Source organism: Nicotiana tabacum, chromosome 10 (assembly GCF_000715075.1).
Source record: "Nicotiana tabacum cultivar K326 chromosome 10, ASM71507v2, whole genome shotgun sequence".
NCBI lineage: Eukaryota > Viridiplantae > Streptophyta > Magnoliopsida > Solanales > Solanaceae > Nicotiana > Nicotiana tabacum.
In genome coordinates this window covers 99,897,782-99,922,459 of record NC_134089.1, presented here as the reverse complement: position 1 = coordinate 99,922,459, position 24,678 = coordinate 99,897,782, and the positions used below count along the sequence as shown (strand labels likewise).

The 24,678-nt window shown below is 38.4% G+C and overlaps 1 protein-coding gene across 1 annotated transcript; it reads left to right on the top strand.

Annotated features, from left to right (window-relative positions):
- The first annotated feature begins 2,792 nt into the window (after window positions 1–2,792).
- Window positions 2,793–16,746, top strand: LOC107771802 (putative multidrug resistance protein). Its single transcript, XM_075223148.1, has 7 exons — window positions 2,793–3,045; window positions 3,168–3,222; window positions 3,366–3,553; window positions 3,851–4,308; window positions 13,336–13,876; window positions 14,105–16,077; window positions 16,218–16,746. The coding sequence occupies exons 1-7, from the start codon at window positions 2,860–2,862 to the stop codon at window positions 16,591–16,593; spliced, it is 3,777 nt and encodes a 1,258-aa protein (XP_075079249.1). The 5' UTR covers window positions 2,793–2,859; the 3' UTR covers window positions 16,594–16,746.
- Window positions 16,747–24,678: the final 7,932 nt, after the last annotated feature.

Sequence of the window (24,678 nt, the reverse complement as noted above, 5' to 3'; positions counted from 1 at the left end):
ATGTGACCCGATTATAACAACTTCGAATAATAAAGCCCTATTGAAATAATTTGAGGTGTGTCATGCCAAATAAAACCTCAAAATGCATGGCCCTCACTTAATTAATTTGAACCTTTAGAAATCAAGATGTGCCATTAGCAAATTTTCCATGGCCCTCGCAAACTTGAAAGTGCGTAGTTGCTTTAGGCGCGTAATTTAAATTACTTTCCTAAACTCGGGTGTGCATTTCATGTGACCCAAATCCAAATCTCAACAACGTTAAATAAAATATATCGCGGACCGCGGGTGCATTTCATGTGGCGTTGTTCAAGACATGTTTTAGATAACGTTGAATCTTCCTAAAATTAATTAAATGTGGTTAATAAGTTAAAATTGCACCATAAGTTAAAACATGTATTAAAATCAGATAATAAGCCGATTATAATAGTTTAAGCAACCGTGCTAGAACCACGGAATCCGGGGGTGCCTAACACCTTCCCTCGGGTTAACATAATTCCTTATTCAGAATTTCTGGTTCGTAGACTTCAAAAGGAAAGTCGAATTTTCCTCGATTTGGGATTTAAAATAAACCGGTGACTTGAGACACCATAAATTATTCCAAGTGGCGACTCTGAAAAATAAATAAATAATCCCATTTCGATTTATGTCACTTTAATTGGAAAAACTCCCTTATATCACCTCTCGGGGGTGTAGATAAAAAAGAGGTGTGGCATCACCGAATTTTTTCAACAAGATGGAGGATACTTGTTACTTGGCGAGGTCATTGCCTTTTACATCGATGACATAGTGAGTTACATGATCTTCGAGATCGGTCACACCATCATATATTTTCAGATAGGGAGACATTTTGAAGGTCTTTGGTATGGCATGCGGGACGACTTCATCACTGTATGGTTGTTCGACAAACCGACTAGCATCTCTTTTTGCCAAGAGTTTCGGGGCACCCGATATTTTGTCGACTCTTTCTTGGTGCTCTCTCATTTGGCCCGAAGTGCTTTGTTCTCTTTTTCCATTTCCTCTATCTTTTTCAAAATGGTTGTGAGGGTGTCGTCACCTGCATTATTAACAGCGTGAGTAATACCTGTTATTGGAGGGAAATAGCCATGCTGCTCGACCGTTGTCGGTGTAATGCAAGTCCTTGCGTTTTCTTTGACTGTCTCCTAGCTGGCTTGTTGAGGATGCTGGTTAGCGTGTCAACTAGCCAAGTCTCAAGGAGCTTTTTCACTACTAGTGGCGTCTCTTTCATCATGGACGTGAAAACTCCTTTACCGCGGGACGTTGCGACACTGCCGTGAGGGAGGGGCGACCCACCTCGCCTGGGGGAGGCATTAGGTGTTATGTCCTCGCCTTCTGTCTCAGAAACCTCATTGATGGTGTTATTCGTACTCCATTGTAAGTGACAACTTAACATGACTTTGTGGAGATAAACTATAGCTCACTCAGTTATTCGCCACCACAACCTCACCCCCCCTCCAATATAATGAAACCCTTACTTTTCGCTCTTCAAATATTATGACGAAATGCTTGAGAATTTAACAAGAAGAAAAATTTAACAGGAGTTAGAATATTTCTGAATGGATTTTTTGCAAAATCCTTAACGCCTTTAAATAAGGCAATGCCCAAACCCGGGGGGGGGGGGATTTTTTGAGGTAAAACGCCCTTTCAAAACGCGTTTTACATATTTGAATTATTGTTATATCAGTTAAGCGCAACCCACAAAATAAATAAAACGCATTTCATAAAAGCGTTTTATATAAAACGTTGTTTCAAAAGATGCTTTACCTTAACATCCAAAATGGACGTTAAAGTAAAGCGCGCTTTAAAACCGCGTTTTAAAACCGCGTTTTATGTATTTTGGTCACTAAATTTTTCCCCACTTATTTCGATCTTTTAAGTCCAAAAAAAAAAACAACATTTAGGCTCTGGACTCCAACAAGAAGCGATCTAAAATTGGCCAGCCGAGTCGTCATAAAAAACAATTGGCGACATTCTAAGATCGCATCTCAATTGGGCAAAGATGAAGTCACATAGTTACATATATATTGTCAATATATGTGTGCTATGCATATATATTGACAGTGATAGACAGTGATCCTAGATATGATTATATTACAAATGACGTTTCGAGAATGATTTTGAGTCAAAACAATACGTTAATTAGTGTGGCCAAGTTCTAAGAATCCAAGTCACTTGTAAAATATAAAACCTACTTCCTTCTTATAATAATCACCAAAACATTGTTATCAAGATCTAACACTACTTTGTCTAACCGTCTAACCACGCATCTTACTTAACATAGCCTTACTTTGAGAGTTCTAACCTGTCATGATAAATCTCAAAGAAATACAAGTGCGTTGTTGGTAAACAAAGTATTTTTAAAAATATGTGTCATTTCTTGGCAATTAAACACCAAAAAGAATTGTCCATTAAAAAGGGGGAAAAGTTCTTTTTTTCTTTAGTAGTGCATTTTATATTATTTCTATAACAAAGGAAAGCCTCCTACCTCTCTAATTCTTAAAGAGCGTGAAATGAAATAAAGATTATTTAGAGTAATATTTTCCTTCATAGTTCATACCAAGCACACACTAAGTGAAGTAAAAACAAGGAGAAGCAATCATTATCCTGGCGGAATTGTCAAGTCTCATAAAACCAACACACATTGTAAAGTTAAGGACAACCAATTACAAGCCGGCTACTATCGCATACTTCCATTAGCTAATATCCGCCTACGGCCTGCAACATATATAACTAGCCACGTATAAAAGACCAGGATATATATATAGTATACGTGTAGGGATTATAGATTTTGTGTGTGTTCTAAAAGGTGCAGAACCCTCTTTAAGGGAACCATAAGAAATAATGGGGAATAATAAAGGAGGAATGTTTAAATTTGCTGATAAAACAGACAAGTTGTTAATGTTCTTTGGGACTTTAGGAAGTATGGGAGATGGTCTGCAGATTCCTCTAATGATGTTTGTGCTTAGTGAAGTGATTAATGATTATGGAAACCTAAGTAGTTCAGTTTCTATGCATACTGTGAACAAGGTGAGAAAATAATGAACTTGAGTTCCCCTCGTAATTAACTATGTTCTATATGCATATCAACTAGAAGTAACAAGTAAGACCTTATAATAATCTCTCTTTTTTTCCCTTTCATTTTATTGCAGTATTCTCTTAGGCTACTCTATGTCGCAATTGGAGTTGGACTGTCTGCTTTTGTTGGTAAATACTGAAGATATCATTTAGTATCCTTCTCTTTACAATTCATCTTTTTCCAAAATGGAGTGCGCATATAGAGTGAATGTCTTCTTTTTCTTAATTGTACATAGTGCTTTACCAAAGATGACATACTGAAAATTCTGCAGAAGGATTATGTTGGGCAAGAACTGCTGAAAGACAAACATCTCGTATGAGATTAGAGTATCTAAAATCTGTGCTGAGGCAGGAAGTTGGATTTTTTGACACTCAGGCAGCTGAATCTTCCACTACTTATCAAGTGATTTCAACCGTCTCAGCTGATTCAACTACGATTCAAGTGACCATAGGCGAGAAGGTATATATGATCTATTGGATTTAAGATATATAAAATTGCTTTACACCATCAGTGTGATCTTTGTTATAGCAAGTTACTAGTAGTATTTAATTTAGGTTATGTACCTATAAATACTTATTATGTATATCGTCAGTGCTTAGAACTTAAACTCCTTCTAGTCCATGGCACCCGCTTCTTCCCTTCATCGTACAAGTTTCATAACATATAGAAGTGGGAATTGAAACTGGTTGTTGTGTTGCTTACATATCATAAGTTCATGCCATTGCATAATATATGGTGGATTGTGGTTCGATGCAGATACCTGATTGCCTGGCTTATATGTCATCTTTCTTGTTCTGCCACATCTTTGCGTTTGTGTTATCATGGAAGATCACATTGGCAGCAATACCATTCACCTTAATGTTCATCATCCCAGGACTTGGATTTGGGACAATGATGATGAACGTGGGAATGCAGATGATAGAGTCCTATGCAGTCTCTGGAGGAATAGCAGAACAAGCTATCTCTTCTATAAGAACACTATACTCTTATGTTGCTGAGAACCAAACTCTCGAGAAGTTCAGTCAATCGCTGCAGAAAGTTATGGAATTAGGAATCAAGCAAGGCTTTGCTAGAGGGCTGTTGCTGGGAAGCTTGGGAATGGTTTATATTAGCTGGGCTTTTCAGGCATGGCTCGGATCGATTCTAGTCAGCAAACATGGAGAAAAAGGTGGTGATGTATTTGTAGCAGGTTTCAATGTTCTTATGGGAGGACTGTAAGTTTTCTTACCTTAATACTGTTAGGACCGAAAAAATTAGGTGTCATGCGGAAGCTAGTAAAGCAAACCTGATAAATCAGACAATAAAGGAGAAATCTACCAAAAGAGATACAAACATTTAACATGGTTCGGTCAATTGACCTACGTCCACCGCGGAGATGAGCAATCCACTATATAAAAAGAGAGTACAAAATATCGAGAGAACAACCTCACGAAGAGGCAAACACAAGTGACACACTAACACTTGTCCCGTAAAGTTCTCCCCCTAAACACTACTCTCAAGCCCCTATGGCTACATTGTAAATGCTACTGAATGGGAAGGACGGATCTTCAATTTATAGAACTCCAAACCTTTCCTACAAGAAAAAGGACTAGCCAAGTATAGGAGAATTATAATTTCCTTCTACAAAAAAGAAAACTCAATTAAGGTAATTATATTGCCCTTTCCTTCAACAAATAGGAAAACCAAATATGGTAAGAAAATTATGGCAAACACCTAATAATTCTCCCCCTTGGCCGGAATTTTCTGATAAAATAAACTTGATCCACCTTCTTCACATAGCCTTCAACAAGTTGCATCTCCAAATCTCCGCCACAAAGTTTGTCTCAACGTGTGTAGCACACCGGTCAAATTTCTCAAACAAAAATTACGATTATCGTCAAATATGTTACGGCTAGAACTGAACCCGCCAAGATGAACTTGTCTTGAACCTCACTCTGATACCATTTGTTATGTCGAGGAAGGGGCAAACCCGAAAATAAAGAAGATAAAAAACACCAAATTTTAACGTGGAAAACCCTTCAAATCGAAGGTAAAAACCACGGGATCACAAAGATCCAAAAAAGGCTCCACTATAACAATAAGAGGGTTACAAAAGTTCTCTATATTGGCTACACAACAAGTGCCAAACACGGAGCAACAATAGTAACAAGAGCAACAACTAATTAGTTGAAGAAAGAGGAGAATCCACAAAAACGAAGCTGCTGTTCGAGGCTCTAAATCAGATTCTACAAGCCTCTAAATCTGATCTCCACCATTCAAATCCAAGAATAAAATGTTATGAACACTCAGTCAAAATTTCATACCGATCCAACGGTTAACGAATCGGTAAACGCGATTTGAATGTTGGATGGTGGGAATAAAATCTGCAGCAAAACAAATATTTTTCTTCTCTCTTCTCTCTTGACGAAAGCTCTCTCAAAAACCACTCTTATGTACTTAAGTCTTTTAAAGACTTGTATCAATGAGCATAGAATAATTCTCCAAGGTTGTCCTATTTATAGATCATGAGTGGTGCTTTCTCTTAAAGCCAAAACCCACTCAAAATAGGAATAAACCGAATCTAATTCCGAATAAGATTGGAAACCAAAAGAGAATAGGATTAAACCATTGGGCCTTTGGCTGGACAACAGGGAATGTGCCCAAAAAACTCCCCCTCCAGCCAAGGGGCCAATTGTGTCTTCAAGTAGAGGAACTATTGATAGACTTCATGGCTGCCAATTTTCTGCAAAACACATGCTTATCTGCAAGCTTAACTACAAAATCATCAAGCTGCTCCATATAAATCTCCTCATCTAAATCACCATGAAGAAAAGCAGTCTTGATATCTATCTGCTCAACCTCTAAATCTAGATTTGCAGCTAAGCCTAGAACCACAGAATAGAAGACATCTTCACAACAGGGGAGAAAATTTTATCAAAGTCAACTCCCTTCTTCTGGCCAAAACCTTTAACAACTAACCTCACCTTGTATCTAGGCGCAGAGGTATGGCTATATTGCTTTATTCTGAATATCCATTTGTTAGATAAAGCTCTCTTACCTTTTGGCAATTTCACTAACTCATATGTGCTATTCTCTTGCATGACTTCATCATAATTCTCAAGTTCTCCCATGTCAGTCAAAAGTACATACTCATCAGGAGGATACCGTATGGATTTTTGCTTCTCCCTTGTAGATCTTCTAAGAGAGGTTTCAGGAGCATTCGAAGTAGTTACCTGTACAAGAATTGGTAGCTGATCAACCACAACTTCATCAACTGGAGCATCCATAACATCTACACCATGATGATCATTTTGATCTTGATCACTATCTCCATTATTGTCTTGGGTTTCTTTATGTGCAATAGGTGCCTTAGCAATTGAAACTGGATTAACATCAACTAAGCTCTCATTACTCTGAGAATCTATCTTCTCAGCTTTGTCAATATCTTCAATAGTTTGGTCTTCAAAGAATATTGCATCACGACTTCTAATAAGTTTATTGTCAACTGGATCATAAAAACGATACCCAAACTCATCTTGACCATAACCGATAAAGATGCATTGCTTAGTTTTGACATTCAGTTTCGATTTCTCATCTTTAGGAATATGCACACAAGCTTTACACCCAATTAAGGAAAACTCAATCAAGGTAGTTATATTGCCCTTTCCTTAAACAAATAGGAAAACCACTTGTTAGGACCGTAAAAATTAGGTGTCATACGGAAGCTAGCAAAACAAACCTTGAGCGATGATAAATCATACAACAAATGAGAAATATACCAAAAGAGACACAAATATTTAACGTGGTTCAGTCAACTAACCTACGTCCACCGCTGATATGAGCAATCCACTATATAAAAAGAGAGTACAAAATATCGAGAGAACAACCTCACGAAGAGGCAAACACAAGTGACACACTAACACTTGTCCCGTAAAGTTCTCCCCCTAAACAACTCTCAAGCCCCTATGGCTACATTGTGGATGCTACTGAATGAAGAAGACGTATCTTCAATTTATAGGACTCCTAACCTTTTCCTACAAGAAAAAGGACTAGCCAAGTATATGAGAATTATAATTTCCTTCTACAAAAAGGAAAACCCAATTAACGTAATGATATTGCCCTTTCCTTCAACAAATAAGAAAACCAAATATGGTAAGAAAATTATGACAAACACCTAACAATTTTCCCCCTTGGCCGGAATTTTCTGACAAAATAAACTTGATCCACCTTCTTCACATAGCCTTCAACAGGCCGCATCTCCAAATCTCCACCACAAAGTTTGTCTCAACGTACGTAACACACCGGTCAAATTTCTCAGACAAAATTCATGATTATCGTCAAATATATTGCGGCTAGAACTGAACCCGCCAAGATGAACCTGTCTTGAACCTCGCTCTGATACCACTTGTTAGGACCGAAAAAACTAGGTGTCATGCGGAAGCTAGCAAACAAAACCTTCAACGACGATAAATGAGACAACAAAGTAGAAATCTACCAAAAGAGACACAAACATTTAACGTGGTTTGGTCAACTGACCTACGTCCACCGCGGAGATGAGCAATCCACTATATAAAAATAGAGTACAAAATATCGAGAGAACAACCTCATAAAGAGGCAAACACAAGTGACACACTAACACTTGTCCCGTAAAGTTCTCCCCTAAACACTACTCTCAAGACCCTATGGCTACATTGTGGATGTTACTGAATGAGAAGGACGAATCTTCAATTTATAGAACTCCAAACCTTTTCCTATAAGAAAAAGGACTAGTCAAGTATAGGAGAATTATAAAAAGGAAAACCCAATTAAGGTAATTATATTGCCCTTTCCTTCAACAAATAGGAAAACCAAATATGGTAAGAAAATTATGGCAAATACCTAACAAATACTCATGCTTACAACAACAACAACAAACCAATATAATCCCACAAGTAGGGTCTGGGGAGGGTAATGTGTACGCATACCTTACTCCTACTTTGTAAAGGTAGAGAGGTTGTTTCCGATAGACCCTCGGCTCAAGGAACAGTGACAGGGAAGCAACCGACCATAACAATCAACAAGAAAAAAACAAAGAAGATCAGACTAAGCTGCAACCACAGAGCATACTCAGACAGAACCTTGACTCAGTTACCAAGATAAATCTTTTCTGATGTGGAAGATCAGACTATGCTGCAACCACAGAGCATACTTAGACAGTATCTTGGCTCTGATACCAATTGTTGCGGAAGCCAAATGTATATAGTGTGAATAAGTCACAACTACTATACCAAAAATTATGACAGCCACCAAATAATAAATAAGATAATAAAGCAATAATAAAGGGAACACCAGAATTTACGAGGTTCGGCTAATTTTGCCTACTCCTCGGACACAACCAATATTTTATTCTACTCCAAAAATACAAGTGAAATAAAACTAAAGAGAGAAGATACAAATGCCTTAAACAGATGAGAAGGCAAATGAGAGGTGTATTTAAATCCTAAACATTAAGCCTTCTTTTATAGGGGGAAAATCCCCCCAACTATTGCTAACCCACCGATGTGGGAAGCTGAAATATTTGACATTTCAACAAATCTCCACCTTGGCAAAAATTCCACGTCTTCAATTTTCTCTCTATAACAAATTTTGGTTGTATCTTCATCTTCAATCTTCAGTGTTCAACAATGTTGATCAAATCCAAACAATGTTGAAACTTGACCGCAGTCACCACCTTTGTCAGCATATCAGCAGGATTCTCCGTAGTATGAATTTTCTTCACCGTGACTCCACCTTCTTCTATGATTTCTCGTACGAAATGATACCGAACATCAATGTGCTTCATCCTTGCATGATAAACTTGGTTCTTCGCTAATTGAATAGCACTTTGACTATCACAAAAAATTGTGATACCTTTTTGTTCAACACCAAGCTTCTTTAGCAATCCTTGAAGCCAAATTGCCTCTTTCACAGCCTCTGTAATAGCCATGTACTCTGCCTCTGTTGTAGACAAAGCAACTGTTGACTGCAAAGTAGACTTCCAACTAACTGGTGCTTTTGCAAAAGTAAACACATAACCAGTAGTTGATCTTCATTTGTCCATATCACCCGCAAAATCTGAGTCACAATATCCAACTACAAACTTATTGTCTTCCTGCTCAAAAACTAACCCGACATCTACAGTATTATGAATATACCGTAGAATCCACTTCACAGCTTGCCAATGCTCCTTCCCTAGATTGTGCATATATCTGCTAATAACTCCAACAGCTTGTGAAATGTCAGGCCTTGTGCAAACCATTGCATACATCAAGCTACCAACAACATTTGTGTATGGTACCTTTGACATATACTCTCGTTCAGCTTCATCCATTGGCGACATAATAGTACTTAGCTTAAAATGGGAAGCAAGTGGAGTACTAACTGGCTTAGTCTTGTCATCTATGCCAAAACGTTGAAGTACTCTCTTCAAATATTCCTTTTAAGATAAACAGAGTTTCTTTGAACGTCTATCTCTAATTATCTCCATGCCAAGAATTTTCTTTGCCTCACCCAAATCCTTCATCTCGAACTCCTTCTTCAGTTGAATCTTCAACTTATCAATTTCTTCCGAATTCTTGGAAGCTATCAACATATCATCAACATATAGGAGAAGATATACAAAGGAACCATCTTTAAGCTTGTGCAAATACACACAATGATTGTATTTGCTTCTTTTGTACCCTTGTCGCAACATAAACTCGTCAAATCGCTTGTACCATTGTCTAGAAGATTGTTTCAATCCGTACAACGATTTTTCAAGTTTGCACACCATATTTTCTTTTCCATCAACTTTGAATCCTTCTGGCTGAGTCATGTAGATTTCCTCTTCCAAGTTTCCATGTAAAAACGCAGTTTTTACATCTATCTGAACTAGTTCCAAATCCAATTGTGCTACCAAAGCCAACATAATTCTAATGGAGGAATGTTTTACAACTGGAGAAAACACTTCATTGTAATCAATTCCCTCCTTTTGAGCATATCCTTTGGCAACCAATCTTGCTTTGTAGCGAACATCTACTTGGTTAGGAAATCCTTCCTTCTTTGCAAATACCCATTTGCACCCAATTGCTTTCTTTCCCTTCGGGAGATTGGCCAATCTCCATGTATGATTCTGATGAAGGGACTGTATTTCATCATTCATGGTAATCCTCCACTTATCTTCTTCTGAACTTTGGACAGCGTCTTTATAAGTAGTAGGAACATCATCAGCTACAATTGAGGTTGCACAAGCAACCGTCTCTATGAGACGAACAGGTTTCGTTATTGTTCTTTTTGGCCTGCTGGTTGCTATTGATTCAAGTTATTGTTGAGGTTCCTGAGTTGGAATCTCCTCTACTGGCTCTCCTTCCAGAGGGTAATCTTCATTTGTTTCCTCCTCTGCTTCTTGTGTAGGAAAAATAAATTTTCCCTCAAACTCCACCTGCTTAGAAGCACCTTTATTTTGTTTGGTGTCTTCTGTTACCTTATTTACCATAGCAGATTCATCAAAGGTAACATCTCTGCTGAATATTACTTTCTTTGTCATAGGACACCATAAGCGATATCCTTTGACTCCAGAAGTAATTCCCAAAAAAATAGCCTTCTTTGCCCTTGGATCCAATTTTGACTCCGTCACATGATAATATGCAGTTGAGCCAAACACGTGCAAAGAGTCATAATCTAAAGCAGGCTTTCCATACCATTTTTCAAATGGTGTCTTGCCATCAATAGCAGCAGATGGTAAGCGATTAATGAGGTGGCATGCATATGTAACTGCCTCAGCCCAAAATTCTTTGCCCAAGCCAGCATTGGACAACATACACCGTACCTTCTCCAGCAAGGTCCGGTTCATACGTTCAGCCACTCCATTCTGTTGTGGTGTATGTCTGACAGTGAAGTGTCGGACGATGCCATCATTTTGACAGACCTTATTGAAATGATCATTTTTGTATTCACCTCCATTGTCTGTGCGAATACACTTGATCCTCTTGCCTGTTTGATTCTCCACCATCGTCTTCCATTTGAGAAAAATTCCCAGCACTTCATCTTTGTTTTTCATTGTATACACCCACACTCTTCGAGAAAAATCATCAACAAAGGTTACAAAATAGTGCTTCCCACCCAATGAAGGTGTTTTGGAAGGACCCCAAACATCAGAGTGTACATAATCCAAAATGCCTTTAGTATTATGGATCGCTGTACCAAATTTAACCCTTGTCTGTTTCCCTTTAACACAATGCTCACAAAACTCCAAGTTGCAAGCCTTTACTCCTTTTAACAATCCTTGTTCTGATAGAGTTTTCAGGGATTTTCCTCCAGCATGTCCCAAGCGCATGTGCCATAGCTTGGTTGCATCTGCCTCTTTGTCGTCACTGGATGTCACTGTCGCTGTCCCAATAACTGTATTTCCACGATAACGGTACATATTATTATTCTTCCGATTAGCCTTCATTACCACTAGTGCACCGGAGCATACTCTCATCACTCCATTTTCTGCAATGATTTTGAACTCTTTTGATTCTAGGGCTCCCACAAAGATGAGATTCTTCTTCAAATCCGGTACATATCGAACATCTGTTAATGTTCTGATCATTCCATCATGGTTCCTTAATCGTATTAAACCAATGCCATATGAGGTAAGAGGGCTGTTATCCGCTGTGTGAACGACTCCATATTCTCCTTCTTGAAATTCCACGAACCAGTCCTTGTTGGGACACATATGATAGCTACAAGCCGAGTCCATCAACCATATGTCTGATGATGTTGATGACTCTGTTGTAACTAATGAGAAGTCTGAATCATCACAATCAGCTACATTTGAATCCATAATGGCCTTTCCATTGTTATGTTTGGCCTTATTCTTCAACTTCGGACAGTCTTTCTTCCAGTGCCCTTTTTCTCGACAAAAGGCACATTCATCTTTGTTGGGTCTGGATCTTGACTTGGATCTTCCCTTCTTTGTCCTCGTTTGATTTTGAGGACGACCCCTCACAAATAGTGCTTCTCCTTCTCCGCCCTTATGTTTTTCTCGCTTTCTTTGTTCATAGCTGTACAAAGCCGAACAAACTTCTCTGAGAGAAACTTCGTCATTTCCATGGAATAGAGTAGTTTCAAGGTGCTCGTACTCATCAGGAAGTGACGCCAACAACATTAAGGCCAAGTCACCATCATCATAAGTTGTATCCATATTTTGCAAATCTGTGACCAACTTATTGAAACTGGTGATATGTTCATTCATCGTGGTACGAGGAACATAGGTGAAGTGAAACAGTCTCTTCTTCATGTACAATTTATTTTGACTGTTTTTCTTCAAAAATTTATCCTCCAGTGCTTTCCATAATTTACTTGCAGAAGTTTCCTTTGTGTATGGATATTTCTGCTCTCTAGCAAGGTAGGATCGAATAGTACCGCAAGCAACACGGTTGATAATTCTCCAATCTTCTTCTCCAATAACATCTGGTTTCTTTTCTTCAATGGCCAGATCTAGCCCTTGTTGAAAAAGGACATCTAGAACCTCGCCTTGCCACATCCCAAAATGTCCGGACCCGTCAAATATTTCTACCGCAAATTTCGCATTTGACACAATTCTTGTCATAAGCGAAGATGCCAATGATGACGTATTGTTGACACTTGATGTAGATTCTTCTTGTTTATTGTCTCCCATCTTTGACACAAATATTATTTAATAGCTGACGACACAAATCAAGATTATTTCCTTTCTGGTGTGGAAGATCAGACTAAGCTACAACCACAGAGCATACTCAGACAGAACCTTGACTCAGTTACCAAGATAAATCTTTTCTGATGTGGAAGATCAGACTATGCTGCAACCACAGAGCATACTTAGACAGTAGCTTGGCTCTGATACCAATTGTTGCGGAAGCCAAATGTATATAGTGTGAATAAGTCACAACTACTATACCAAAAATTATGACAGCCACCAAATAATAAATAAGACAATAAAGCAATAATAAAGGGAACACCAGAATTTACGAGGTTCGGCTAATTTTGCCTACTCCTCGGACACAACCAATATTTTATTCCACTCCAAAAATACAAGTGAAATAATACTAAAGAGAGAAGATACAAATGCCTTAAACAGATGAGAAGGCAAATGAGAGGTGTATTTAAATCCTAAACATTAAACCTTCTTTTATAGGGGGAAAATCCCCCCAACTATTGCTAACCCACCGATGTGGCAAGCTGAAATATTTGACATTTCAACAGCTGGAAATGATGTTAATTAAACTGCAACATTCTTGCAGAAATATTTTGTCGGCTCTTCCAAATCTTACAGCAATCACAGAGGCAAAGTCTGCTGCTATTCGGATCACAGAGATGATTGATAGACAGCAAGCAATTGACACTGAAGATAAGAAGGGGAAAGCATTGTCATATGTAAGAGGAGAGATCGAATTCAGTGGTGTATACTTCAATTACCCCTCAAGGCCTGATACGCCTATCTTGCAAGGCCTGAATCTTAGAATTTCGCCTGGAAAAACTACAGGACTTGTTGGGGGTAGTGGTTCTGGGAAATCGACCATCATCTCATTGCTTCAGAGATTCTACGACCCCATTGAAGGTGATATTTCCTTGGATGGACACAAGATAAAGAAACTCCATCTTAAATGGCTGAGGTCCCAAATGGGTTTGGTTAATCAAGAACCGATCCTCTTTGCAACAACCATAAAAGAGAACATATTATTTGGAAAGGAAGGAGCAACCATGGAAGAAGTGGAGAAGGCAGCTAAAGCTGCAAATGGTCATGACTTTATTATCAAGTTACCAGATGCATATGAAACTCAGGTACCAGAGCCTTGCTCCAACAATTGATCTGCTTTTAACTCTATATAAATCTGCAAATTTGAAGGACAAAATACTTAACCACGACCAAAAGAATCTTAGTGATGGTTATCCTAATAGTGTACCTTGTTTTCTCACCTGTATAAAACAGAAAAGCGCATCCTTACTGAAGTCTTCCTGTGGTCTATCACTCTATCTTATAGTTGAAATTGAACGCTTTAAATATTGCAGGTTGGCCAATTTGGGCTGCAGTTATCTGGAGGACAAAAGCAGCGAATAGCCATAGCGAGAGCTTTGATAAGAGACCCAAAAGTCCTGCTGCTTGATGAAGCTACAAGTGCACTTGATTCACAATCTGAAAGAGTTGTACAAGAAGCCCTCGATCATGCGTCTATGGGAAGAACTGCAATCGTCATAGCTCACCGTTTATCCACCATTAGAATGGCAAATAGGATAGTGGTCCTTCAACAAGGGAGAGTAATAGAGTCTGGGACACACGAAGAGCTTATGCAAATGACTGACGGGGAAGGTGGAGAGTATTACAAAATGGTACAGTTGCAGCAACTAGCCACATTAAATGATGTTGCCAACACCCCTAGCAAAAAGACTGGAGGAAGAAGTAGCTATCGAAAGGGTACTGCTCCACAAAGTCCATTCAACATGATCTCCAGTGCAGCCGCTACACCTGTTATGTACCCGTTTAGCCCAGCATTTTCCCGAAGTAGTGCACCACTCTCAGCTCCTTACTCCGTTCAGTATGAAGAATCCTATGAAAGTGATGATGGCCATTTCACAAAAGAGGCTTATCGAGCACCTTCACAATTGCGTTTACTGAAAATGAATGCTCCTGAATGGGGCAGAGCCTTGCTTGGATGCATAGGAGCGATAGGTTCGGGAGCTGTTCAGCCAATAAATGCCTACTGTGTTGGAGCAGTTATATCTGTTTATTTCCGGCCTGATAAATCTTCCATCCAATCCCACACAAGGGTCTATTCTTTTGTATTCATCGGTCTTGCTGTTTTCAACTTCTTCACAAATCTTCTCCAACACTATAATTTTGCTGTCATGGGAGAAAAGCTAACCAGAAGGATAAGGGAGAAGCTGCTTGATAAACTCATGACCTTTGAGATAGGATGGTTTGATCAAGATGAGAACACTAGTGCAGCCATATGTGCCCGGCTATCAACTGAAGCAAATATGGTTCGTTCCCTTGTGGGAGACCGCATGTCACTGCTAGCTCAAGCATTCTTTGCCGCTACATTTGCTTATACATTAGGACTTTTCCTAACATGGAAGCTGGCCCTAGTGATGATGGCAGCTCAACCCTTGCTCATTGGAAGCTTTTATGCAAGAAGTGTTCTGATGAAAAGTATGTCTGGTAAAGCACAGAAAGCTCAAAGGGAAGGAAGCCAACTAGCAAGTGAAGCTGTTATTAATCATAGAACTATAACTGCTTTCTCATCTCAGAAAAGGATAGTAGGGCTCTTTAAAGCCACATTAGAAGGTCCTAGGAAGGAAAGCATCCGACAATCTTGGTACGCCGGTGTAGGACTGTGTAGCTCTCAATTCCTAGCTGCAGCTTCTACAGCTTTAGCTTACTGGTATGGTGGGAAGCTATTATCACAAGGGGAAATATCCCCTGAGAAACTTTTTCAAGCATTTCTAGCACTGCTTTTCACTGCATATACCATTGCTGAGGCAGGAAGCATGACTAAAGATATATCTAGGGGAAGTAACGCCGTGGGTTCAGTCTTTGCAATTCTCGATAGAAACACCGAGATTAATCCAGATCATTCGTCAGCAATAGATGCAATAAGAACACAAATAACGGGACATGTGGAGCTGAAAAGAGTATTCTTTGCTTACCCATCAAGACCAGACCAGCTGATTTTTAGAGGATTAAGCCTCAAGATAAGTGCAGGAACCACAGTAGCATTAGTTGGACAAAGCGGTTGTGGCAAATCAACTATAACTGGGCTTATTGAAAGATTTTATGATCCAGACAAAGGATCAGTCTATATCGACGATAGGGATATAAAAGACTACAACTTGAGATCGCTGAGGAAAAGTATCGCATTAGTTAGCCAGGAACCAACTCTCTTTGCAGGAACTATCTATGAGAACATTGCCTATGGAAAAGAGAATGCCAAGGAATCTGAGATCAGAAAGGCAGCTGTGCTTGCTAATGCTCATGAGTTTATAAGGTCAGCTATCCATATCATCACAAATTTATTTGAAGTTCTTTCAGCTGCATAACAAATTTCAAATATCAAAGGACATTTGCTAAACAAAGCTATTGTACAAACTATAAACTTATCATTAATTCGCTTACTTTTGTGATCAGTGGGATGAATGATGGATATGAAACTCAATGTGGACAAAGGGGAGTGCAGCTATCAGGAGGTCAGAAACAAAGAATAGCCATTGCCCGAGCAATACTCAAGAACCCAAAAATCATGCTGTTAGATGAAGCAACTAGTGCTCTTGACACTGTATCTGAAAGCGCAGTCCAAGAAGCACTAGAGAAGATGATGGTTGGGCGAACATGCATTGTTGTGGCTCACCGCCTATCCACAATACAGAAAGCTACTTCCATTGCTGTCATCAAGGATGGAATAGTTGCAGAGCAAGGCTCACATTCTGATCTACTTTCTATAGGAAAAAATGGCTCATATTATTCTCTGGTAAAATTGCAAGGGGGAAACTCTCCTTACAGGTAAACTACAAAAAACATGATAGTAGTGTCTCATATTAAGGATCTTGTCTTATGCTACATGTGCCACCATTTTTGTAAATTTGAGATAGGGTACTTTTCCGTTGAATATTTTGATCCCATTTCATGTATTTCTTCCAATAAATGTTACAAAATTATATCATCTGTTGAACAATCTTAATAGCAACTCAAATCTCCTTCCACTTCAATTCTCAAAAACTTCAAATATAGAACGAAGAAAAACGAAATCAAAACTAATTTATATTCAGATGTGTGTCACGTGCAGAATGACAGGGTGAGATCAGCATCATATTCTTTTCCTTTAGGCGAATGGCATCACATTTTGGCTTTCATAGCATCCCCTAAGAATAAACTAATCATACTACTCAGTACGTAATAAAAAAAATTATGATATCCAAGAATAAAGATAATAGGATGTTTGGATGGTTGTTACCTATTATATTGTATCATATTGTTATTTTAAATACAATATTTGTTTTGATTGTTACTTAAATTTTATTATAGCGAATTGTAAAATCCGTCGTTACGTAACGATGAAATGTGCCACTTTATGTAACGACCAATTTGGTGTGGCCGCGTCGTTACCTTGTCTTTTTCTCTCAATCTCACCCTTCATTATTATTAAATAATTTTATTTTATCATTTACCCTACCTTTTTATATACCGTATCATAATCTTTCTTTATAATATTGAAAATTTATTCATCATATTACTGGTGCGTGATACCATGAAGCGACGTCAAAACGACACAATCCATCCAAACATTGTATTCATCGAAAGATACAGTACAATACAATGCAATACGATACATTATGAAACGATATGTAACAACCATCCAAACAAGCTATAAACAAGCCTAATAATTTCTTGCATGTGTCGAATTCACTAATTAGCATTAATTAAAGTTCTTTTCATCTAGAGGAATATGAAAATGGTGAATAACTCTAATAATGAACTATGAAAATGGTCGGCATACAATACCAATTGTGAGCACGTGATTTTTGGCCCACATTAATTACTCTTAAAGAATTAGATTTTTCTTTTAATTGTTTGTCATTTTAGGAATTATTGTAGAATTTTCTTAATTATTTGCATTTTTCTGTGCATGCTTAATTTCATTTAATTCATGAAAATACAAAAAAATACTTTGCATTTGCATTTAGGATTTAATTCTACATTTTTGGGTTAATTAGCAATTTAGTTGTCTTATAAAAATGATTAAAATCACAAAAATAACTCACTTTGCATTTTAACTTTTTAATTTTTGAATTTTATAGTTTTTCTTTTAATTTAGGAGTTATTTAATTTTTGTAAATACTATGACTAATAATTATCTTAATTTGGTAGATTAATTTAGTTTTAATAGTTAATTAGGTTTTAAATTAATTTGGAAAAGAAAGGAAAATTGAAATAAGAAGGTTGTTTTTGGGCCAAATTCGTAGCAGCCCAAATGATTTTCCCCCTGAAAACCATTTAAGATCCGACCCAATCACGCCTTTACCCGGTCCAGTCTTCACAGCTTAACCAAATGACGCCGTTTGGAGTTCAAGGTTTTAATTAAATCCCGGCCTTCCATTTGCTTTCATCCAACGGCCAATACCATTTCCCCTATATTTGCTTATAACTGTCCAAAAGCCCTAAAGACAACTTAAGCCAAACACCCCTCTTCTGTCTCTCTCATCTCCTTCGTCCAAGCCCTAACGCTGTCTCCAAATTCCGTCATTCCCCACCGGTGTTTGACCTCCAAATCCTCCCAAAACTTTACTACACAGTCCCCATAATCCCTCAAACACTAAACCACCGTCAATTTCCCCGAAATCCCCTCCATTTTTCTCAAATTTCAGATCTTAAATAGAACCCTAGATTCATTCCCACCTTTGATTCCTCATGCAAAAGGCTTGGTTTGATTTTCTCCAAAGCGCGGAAGAGATTTCGACCTGAAACAAGTGTTAGATGGTTGTTCTCCCAAGAACAACCCGACTAACACTCATTTTTGGTTCGAGTCGAAACCGCCGGATAGTCCGCTCAAACCCATCGTCTATCTGTCTCTTCCAGGTATTTCAGGTCCTTTGTTTTTTGTTTGAATTTCATTCTCAGATTCGTCTGATTCTTTCCTTTTTCTTTCTTATTTTTCTATTTCTCAAATCATGCCTGTTAATTTTAGATTATTTTTCTTTTAGTCAGCATCGTTTGGTTTCGCTCAAGTTTTTCTTCTATTTTTGCTTTATTTAGAATCTTTGGTTCCAGGAGTTCATATAACTCCGATTGGCCATTTTCTTGGGTTTTCGTTGGTTTCTGGAATCAATTTGGGCTCTGTCAATAGAGGCCCAAAGAAAGGGGTCAGTCCGGGTCTTGCAAGCCCAAGCCTTTGGGTCTTGGGGTCAACCTGACCCATATTTGGTCTTGAATGTAAATAGCATAAGCCTAAATGGTAGTTCAGGGTTTTTAGTTTAGGGAAATCTTGTATAATTGATTAGGAAGCTACCTGGAAGGTGGGGTTTGGGATTAACTTAGCAAGAAGGCTAAAAATTCAGGGATTTAACTTAAAAAATAAAAATTGGGGAAGGGGCAATTGGAAAACAATAGAATCATTTCTGCTGCCCTAGAGGTCCTCTATAAGAGGTTCGTTTCCCTTCTCTTTCAATTCAGATTTTAGAGAATTACACACTGAAAAACTTAAAAAATGGATGGGCTTCTTTTAAGTTTTAAAGACTGAAAATTGTTCAAAATTTGCTTGGTTCTATTCTTTAAGTTCTCTGTTAGTCAGACCTTTCAAAAGCTCAAAAGAATTTTGTGCATTCTGGTTTCAAAATGGTTTAGAAGAACTAGGTTTTTGCTGTTTTTGATTTGCTGAGCTAAAAGTTGCTACTGTGCTGATTCATTCACCTTCATTTTGCTTTGATTTTTCCAGGTACTTTTTGGATCTTGCTAATATGAGAAGTGTATTTGGAAGCCTTGTAATTGATTTAACTAGTTATAGATGAATGTTCACTGAACACTAGCCTATATTTCTTCAAAGATTCACTTGTTTGTTCTTTATTGAAGTAGCCTTAATTTATTGAACTTTTGTGTATTCAGCCATGTTTAGATAGTACATTTGAACTGTATATAAACTATTTCTTAGTCATGTACTTAGTTTGGAATGTTGCAGCATAGGTTATTGTATACGCATAACATTTTCTTTGGAAAAGTTTTGATTGAATTATTTTCAAACTAGTAGGGATAATCAGTCCATAATGAGTTTTCTTAATCCTATTGCACCAAGCAGTAATTATACTCAGTAGAAATTGTTCGAGATTGTTCCTTTAAAATTTGGCTTTAGACGAAAAAATTCAGCTCTAATATTGTAAGTATGAGGACAAATGTGGATGTTTCAATGTTTGATCTTTGAATGAATCTCAGAAGGTGATATTAGTGTGATGAATAACATGTTTAGTAAATTATTTTTAAGATTGACAAGTAGTGTTATAATTTAGATCCTATGGTTAGCATGAAGATAACATTGTTTTAAAAATCGATAACATGACTATTCTTGCAATATGACTTTCAAAGTTCAGTTGGTATTTTGCTATGTGTAGTGTAGTTAGTTGGGCCTTGCCTGGGCCTGACCGTTTGATTTGCTATTACCCTTTCCTAGTGTGAACTCCAAGTGACCTCGCTCAGGCTGTGCAATTGGGTTGTTGTCTTTGGCCCAGTTGCACCTAAGTTATCCCATTATCGATGTTATTTTCAATCTGGGCCTCAGGTTGAGCCCAACTTTGTTCTTGCGCTTGTCCAGGAGCCGGCACGTAACAATTGGACCTACAGCCAGCTCAGACCCCTTTAACAACCAAAGGCCTGGTTTCACTCAATCCTAGTCCACTAATTATTAAACTTAGTTTGAGCATTAGCCTAAAATAAATTTAAATTCCTTTAAGCCTTCCTTAATCAATCAGCCCTTTTGAAATTAGACTTGAGGTGAGCCATGTTAAGCAAGCTATAAATTATGGCCCTCAAAAGATTAGTTCAAACATCCTTTTAAGAAAAATGGACTTGAGGTGTGCCATAAGCAAAATTAGATGACCTATGGCCCTCGGATAATTAATAATAACTCTTTTAAATCGAGGCGTGCTATTATTAAATTTTTCATGGCCCTCATAAATCTTATTATTAATTCGAAATTTCGTAGTTGCTTTAGGCGCGCTATTTAAATTGATTTCCTTTATTTATTAAATTTGGGTGTGCATTTCATGTGACCCAATTTCAATTCAACAACGTTAAATAAAATATGTCGTGGACCGCGGGTGCATTTCATGTGACGTGGTTCAAGGCGTGTTTTAAATAACGTTGAATTTTTCTAAAATAATTAAAAATGGTTAATAAGTTAAAAATGCACCATAGGCTAAAACATGTAATAAATCAGATAATAGGCCAATTATATTAGTTTAAGCAACCGTGCTAGAACCACGGAACTCGGGAATGCCTAACACCTTCTCCCGGGTTAACATAATTCCTTACTTAGAATTTCTGGTTCGCAGACTTCAAAAGGAAAGTCGAATTTCCTCGATCTGGGATTTAAAATAAATCGGTGACTTGGGACACCAATTAAAATATTCTAAGTGGTGACTCTAAAAATTAAACAAATCAATGCCATTTCGAATAATGTCACTTTAATTGGAAAAACTCCCTTATATCCCCCTCGGGTATGTAAAAAGGAGGTGTGATAGCTCTGGCGACTCTGCTGGGGATCCAAACCCAGAACTTTGGTTCAGGGTTTAAGAATTCGAGCTTAGAATAACTGTTATAGTTGGCTTGTTTTATCTGATTTTTACATGTTGAGCCTAATGTGCTAAATGCCTCTTTTCCCGCTTTGATATTGTTTGGACTGTATATAAATTTCTACAAAACCCTCCTCTCTCTGAGTCTTCTAAATCATCTGGGAAGTGTGCACTTCGTGTGACTTCTTTTCTGTTAAGCCTTATCCCAATTTTAGAATGAGGTTCGGACAAGTTGCAAAGCCGGTGAAGCTTCTGTATTCCCGGTACGCTGCCCCCCCCCTCGGCTCGAGCTGTCCGCTCGGGTATGCCAGGTCTAGAATGATACATCCAGGTTTTAAACCTAGTATAACTAAGCCTCATGCCGGATCCCTAGTAGGAACGTTTGTTTGCATCACGTGCATTTGACTTTGGAGACTCAACACAGGGGTTGAGTCTGTCTAGGATAGGTGTACCCAAAATGAAAAGACCATCCTGATGCATTCTACTTGCTACTTGTGCATTTATTTGCTTCAGATTTGCATGTTGACCAGCTTATGATAATAGGAGAAAAGTTGATAAAAAGATAAATCAATTTGAGGGCTGAGGGAGATAATTACCTGTTTTTGAAAAACCCGATGTCCAAAAGTACCGAAACTCTGCCGAAATTTTGAAAAAAAAGAAAATTTGTTTTTAAAATATTTAGTATTGTTTTTTTCTATGTCAAATCTGCCCAAACTAAGCTAGTTTGATTCCCACCGGATGTGGGATATGTAGGAAATCCCCATCGGGTCCAACTTCATTTATGCAGAAATAAACCAAAAAGAACAAAACTTTTAGTGTTTTGCGAGGTGATTCCATTCTTGCCTAAAATAGCCAAATATCCCCCCAAAGGGTGCCGAAAGGTTGTTTTTGCAAGAACAGCCACCTATGGTCTCTTTTTCAAATTTTTGGCCGTTTAGCATACACAACCCTAAAATCTTCTTTTCTGAAGTGCTGAAGGACCGTATTTGCAAGGCCGAGCTTTTGTTTTGAAATAAAAAATTTTGAAAAAAAATTGATAACTTTTTCTTGAGTCAAAATGAATCATGATCTTTTTTAACTAAATCACCCTAATAAATGTGCAGGATGAGCACAAATGAAAATGAACCCTTTGCAGTTCTTGAGGAAATCCCTTTACTACTCCATATGTGGTGGAACGACTTAGGAAAAGTCAGCAGAGGGACTGTGGTAAAAATTTTGGGTGGTCTCGTGGGACTTCTAAAAATCAAGCCGAGTTTGGATTTTATTGAGGCCTTGATACCTTTCTGGGACCCGACTCACAATGTGTTTCACTTTTCTGATTTTGAGCTCACCCCACGCTGGAGGAAATTACGGGCTATGCCAGTCTTAGTGGTAACCTCAGAATTCGGTACCCGGTGTCGCCAAGAACAGTGTCTCCTCACAAGTTTCTAGATATGTTGAGTATTAGTCAGGAGGTTCAGGATGGGAATTTATCCGAAGGGTTTTGCACTTTCCACTTATTGTACCAGCGCTATGGCAATCCCTACAGTTTTGAAGCACTGGATATTGGTCTGACCCATGCAGGAAACAAAGATAAATGGGAGGCACGACAGGGTTTGGCCTTTATAGTAGCATTCTTGGGTGTCATAATCTGCCCAAGAAAAGATGGCAACATAGAATTGGGTCTTGTGGGAATGGTCGACGTCATGATTAAGAAAGCTAACGACACTCTTGTTCCAATGATCTTAGCTGAGATTTACCGAGCCTTAACCATCTGCCGAGAAGGGGGAAGATTCTTCCAGGGTTGTAACCTGCTACTACACCTTTGGATACAAGAATATCATTGTCACCATGTGGGGTATATGAACTATGACTTGACTAGTCTGAATTGCATTGGAGAGTACGAAAACTGAGTGGCGGGTGTTGAATTTCCAGAAGGTACAGAGGCTTGGTTTACGCACTTGAGTTCTTTAAGTTCGGACAAAATTGAGTGGACTTTCGGATGACTCCCTGTCACTGAAGTCATCTACATGTCAGCCGAGGTGTGCTATCTTCTCCTAATGGGTCTCCGGAGCGTTCAACCATATGCTCCACACAGGGTGTTATGCCAATTGGGCAGGTTTCAACCTATTCCCCATGACGAAGATCTGAGCCGACAAGTCATAGAATTGGGTCCAAAAGCTGTATTCCCAGAAGGAAATATTTGTCAGATTTGGAATGAGTGTAGATTTCTAGAACCAAAGACTCTGGTGCGGGATCTATCTAAAGGGTAGTTAGACCCTAATTACATGAATTGGTTTAGTAAGAGATTTCAAATCCCTCGAGAGCCTGAAAGGCCTGCTAAAAGACCCCACGTCCAGCAATTCACTGACGATTCGCAAGAGCAATGAGGCTAGCTGGCGAAAGAGGCAAGCTATAGGGCCAAGATAAGTAAATTGGAGGGACAAATCAGGGACCTCAAATTTGACAATAGTGTACAAGCTGCTGCCGACGAAGGGGAAAAGAACAAGCTGGCTCAAGAAAACAAAGCATTTAGAGATCAGATCCAGAAAATGAGAATAACTACTAAGAACCAGGAAAGAAGCCGAGCAGATGAAATGCTTATAAATGGTCTTAGAAATAAAATATTTGAGTGTCAAGATGACTTGGAAAAATCTGAGGCTAGTCTAGCAAGAGCCCGAGCACAGCTGACAAAGAATGCAGAAGGATGGGCAGAGTTTGTACGGTAGTTGAAAAGAAAATATAAGGGAACAGTCACAAATTTGAAGAGGAAGCTCACTACCCTAGAAAATGAGATAGCCAAACAAGCTAAGAACTTTAAAGCAGAAAGGGAACATTGCTACGCATTGATGTCCCAGCTGGAGGAAGATATGCAACAGTTGCAAAGTCAAAACCATCATGACACCCAAGTGCTAGAAGGTAGGACTCAACAAATCAGGCGTTTGCTCCAAGAAAAAAGGTATCATCCGGGAGAGGGTTAGAGCAATTGCTAACTACATCGTCATGAAGTGCCATGAGTGTGAACACATGACCAGAACCACTTTCTTTGCTGCAGTAATGACATTTGTTCGCCAAATAATGAGTGATCTCGAGCGTCTTCAAGGGGATCTTGCACATAGGCCCATGGCAAGACCGATTGATGTCCCACGGGCCCCAGGAGTAGAGCACTTATGTACTCTTGATTTTCATTTATCGAGTCTGTATTTTAGTTTTTAGTTTAAAATATTGTTTTGAGTCTGTTTGTAGTTTTTAAAATTGCAAGAAATAAGTATGTTGGAGTCTTTTGTAATAGAAAAGTTTAGGAGTTTTATTAATGAAAATTGAAAATTCCCAAA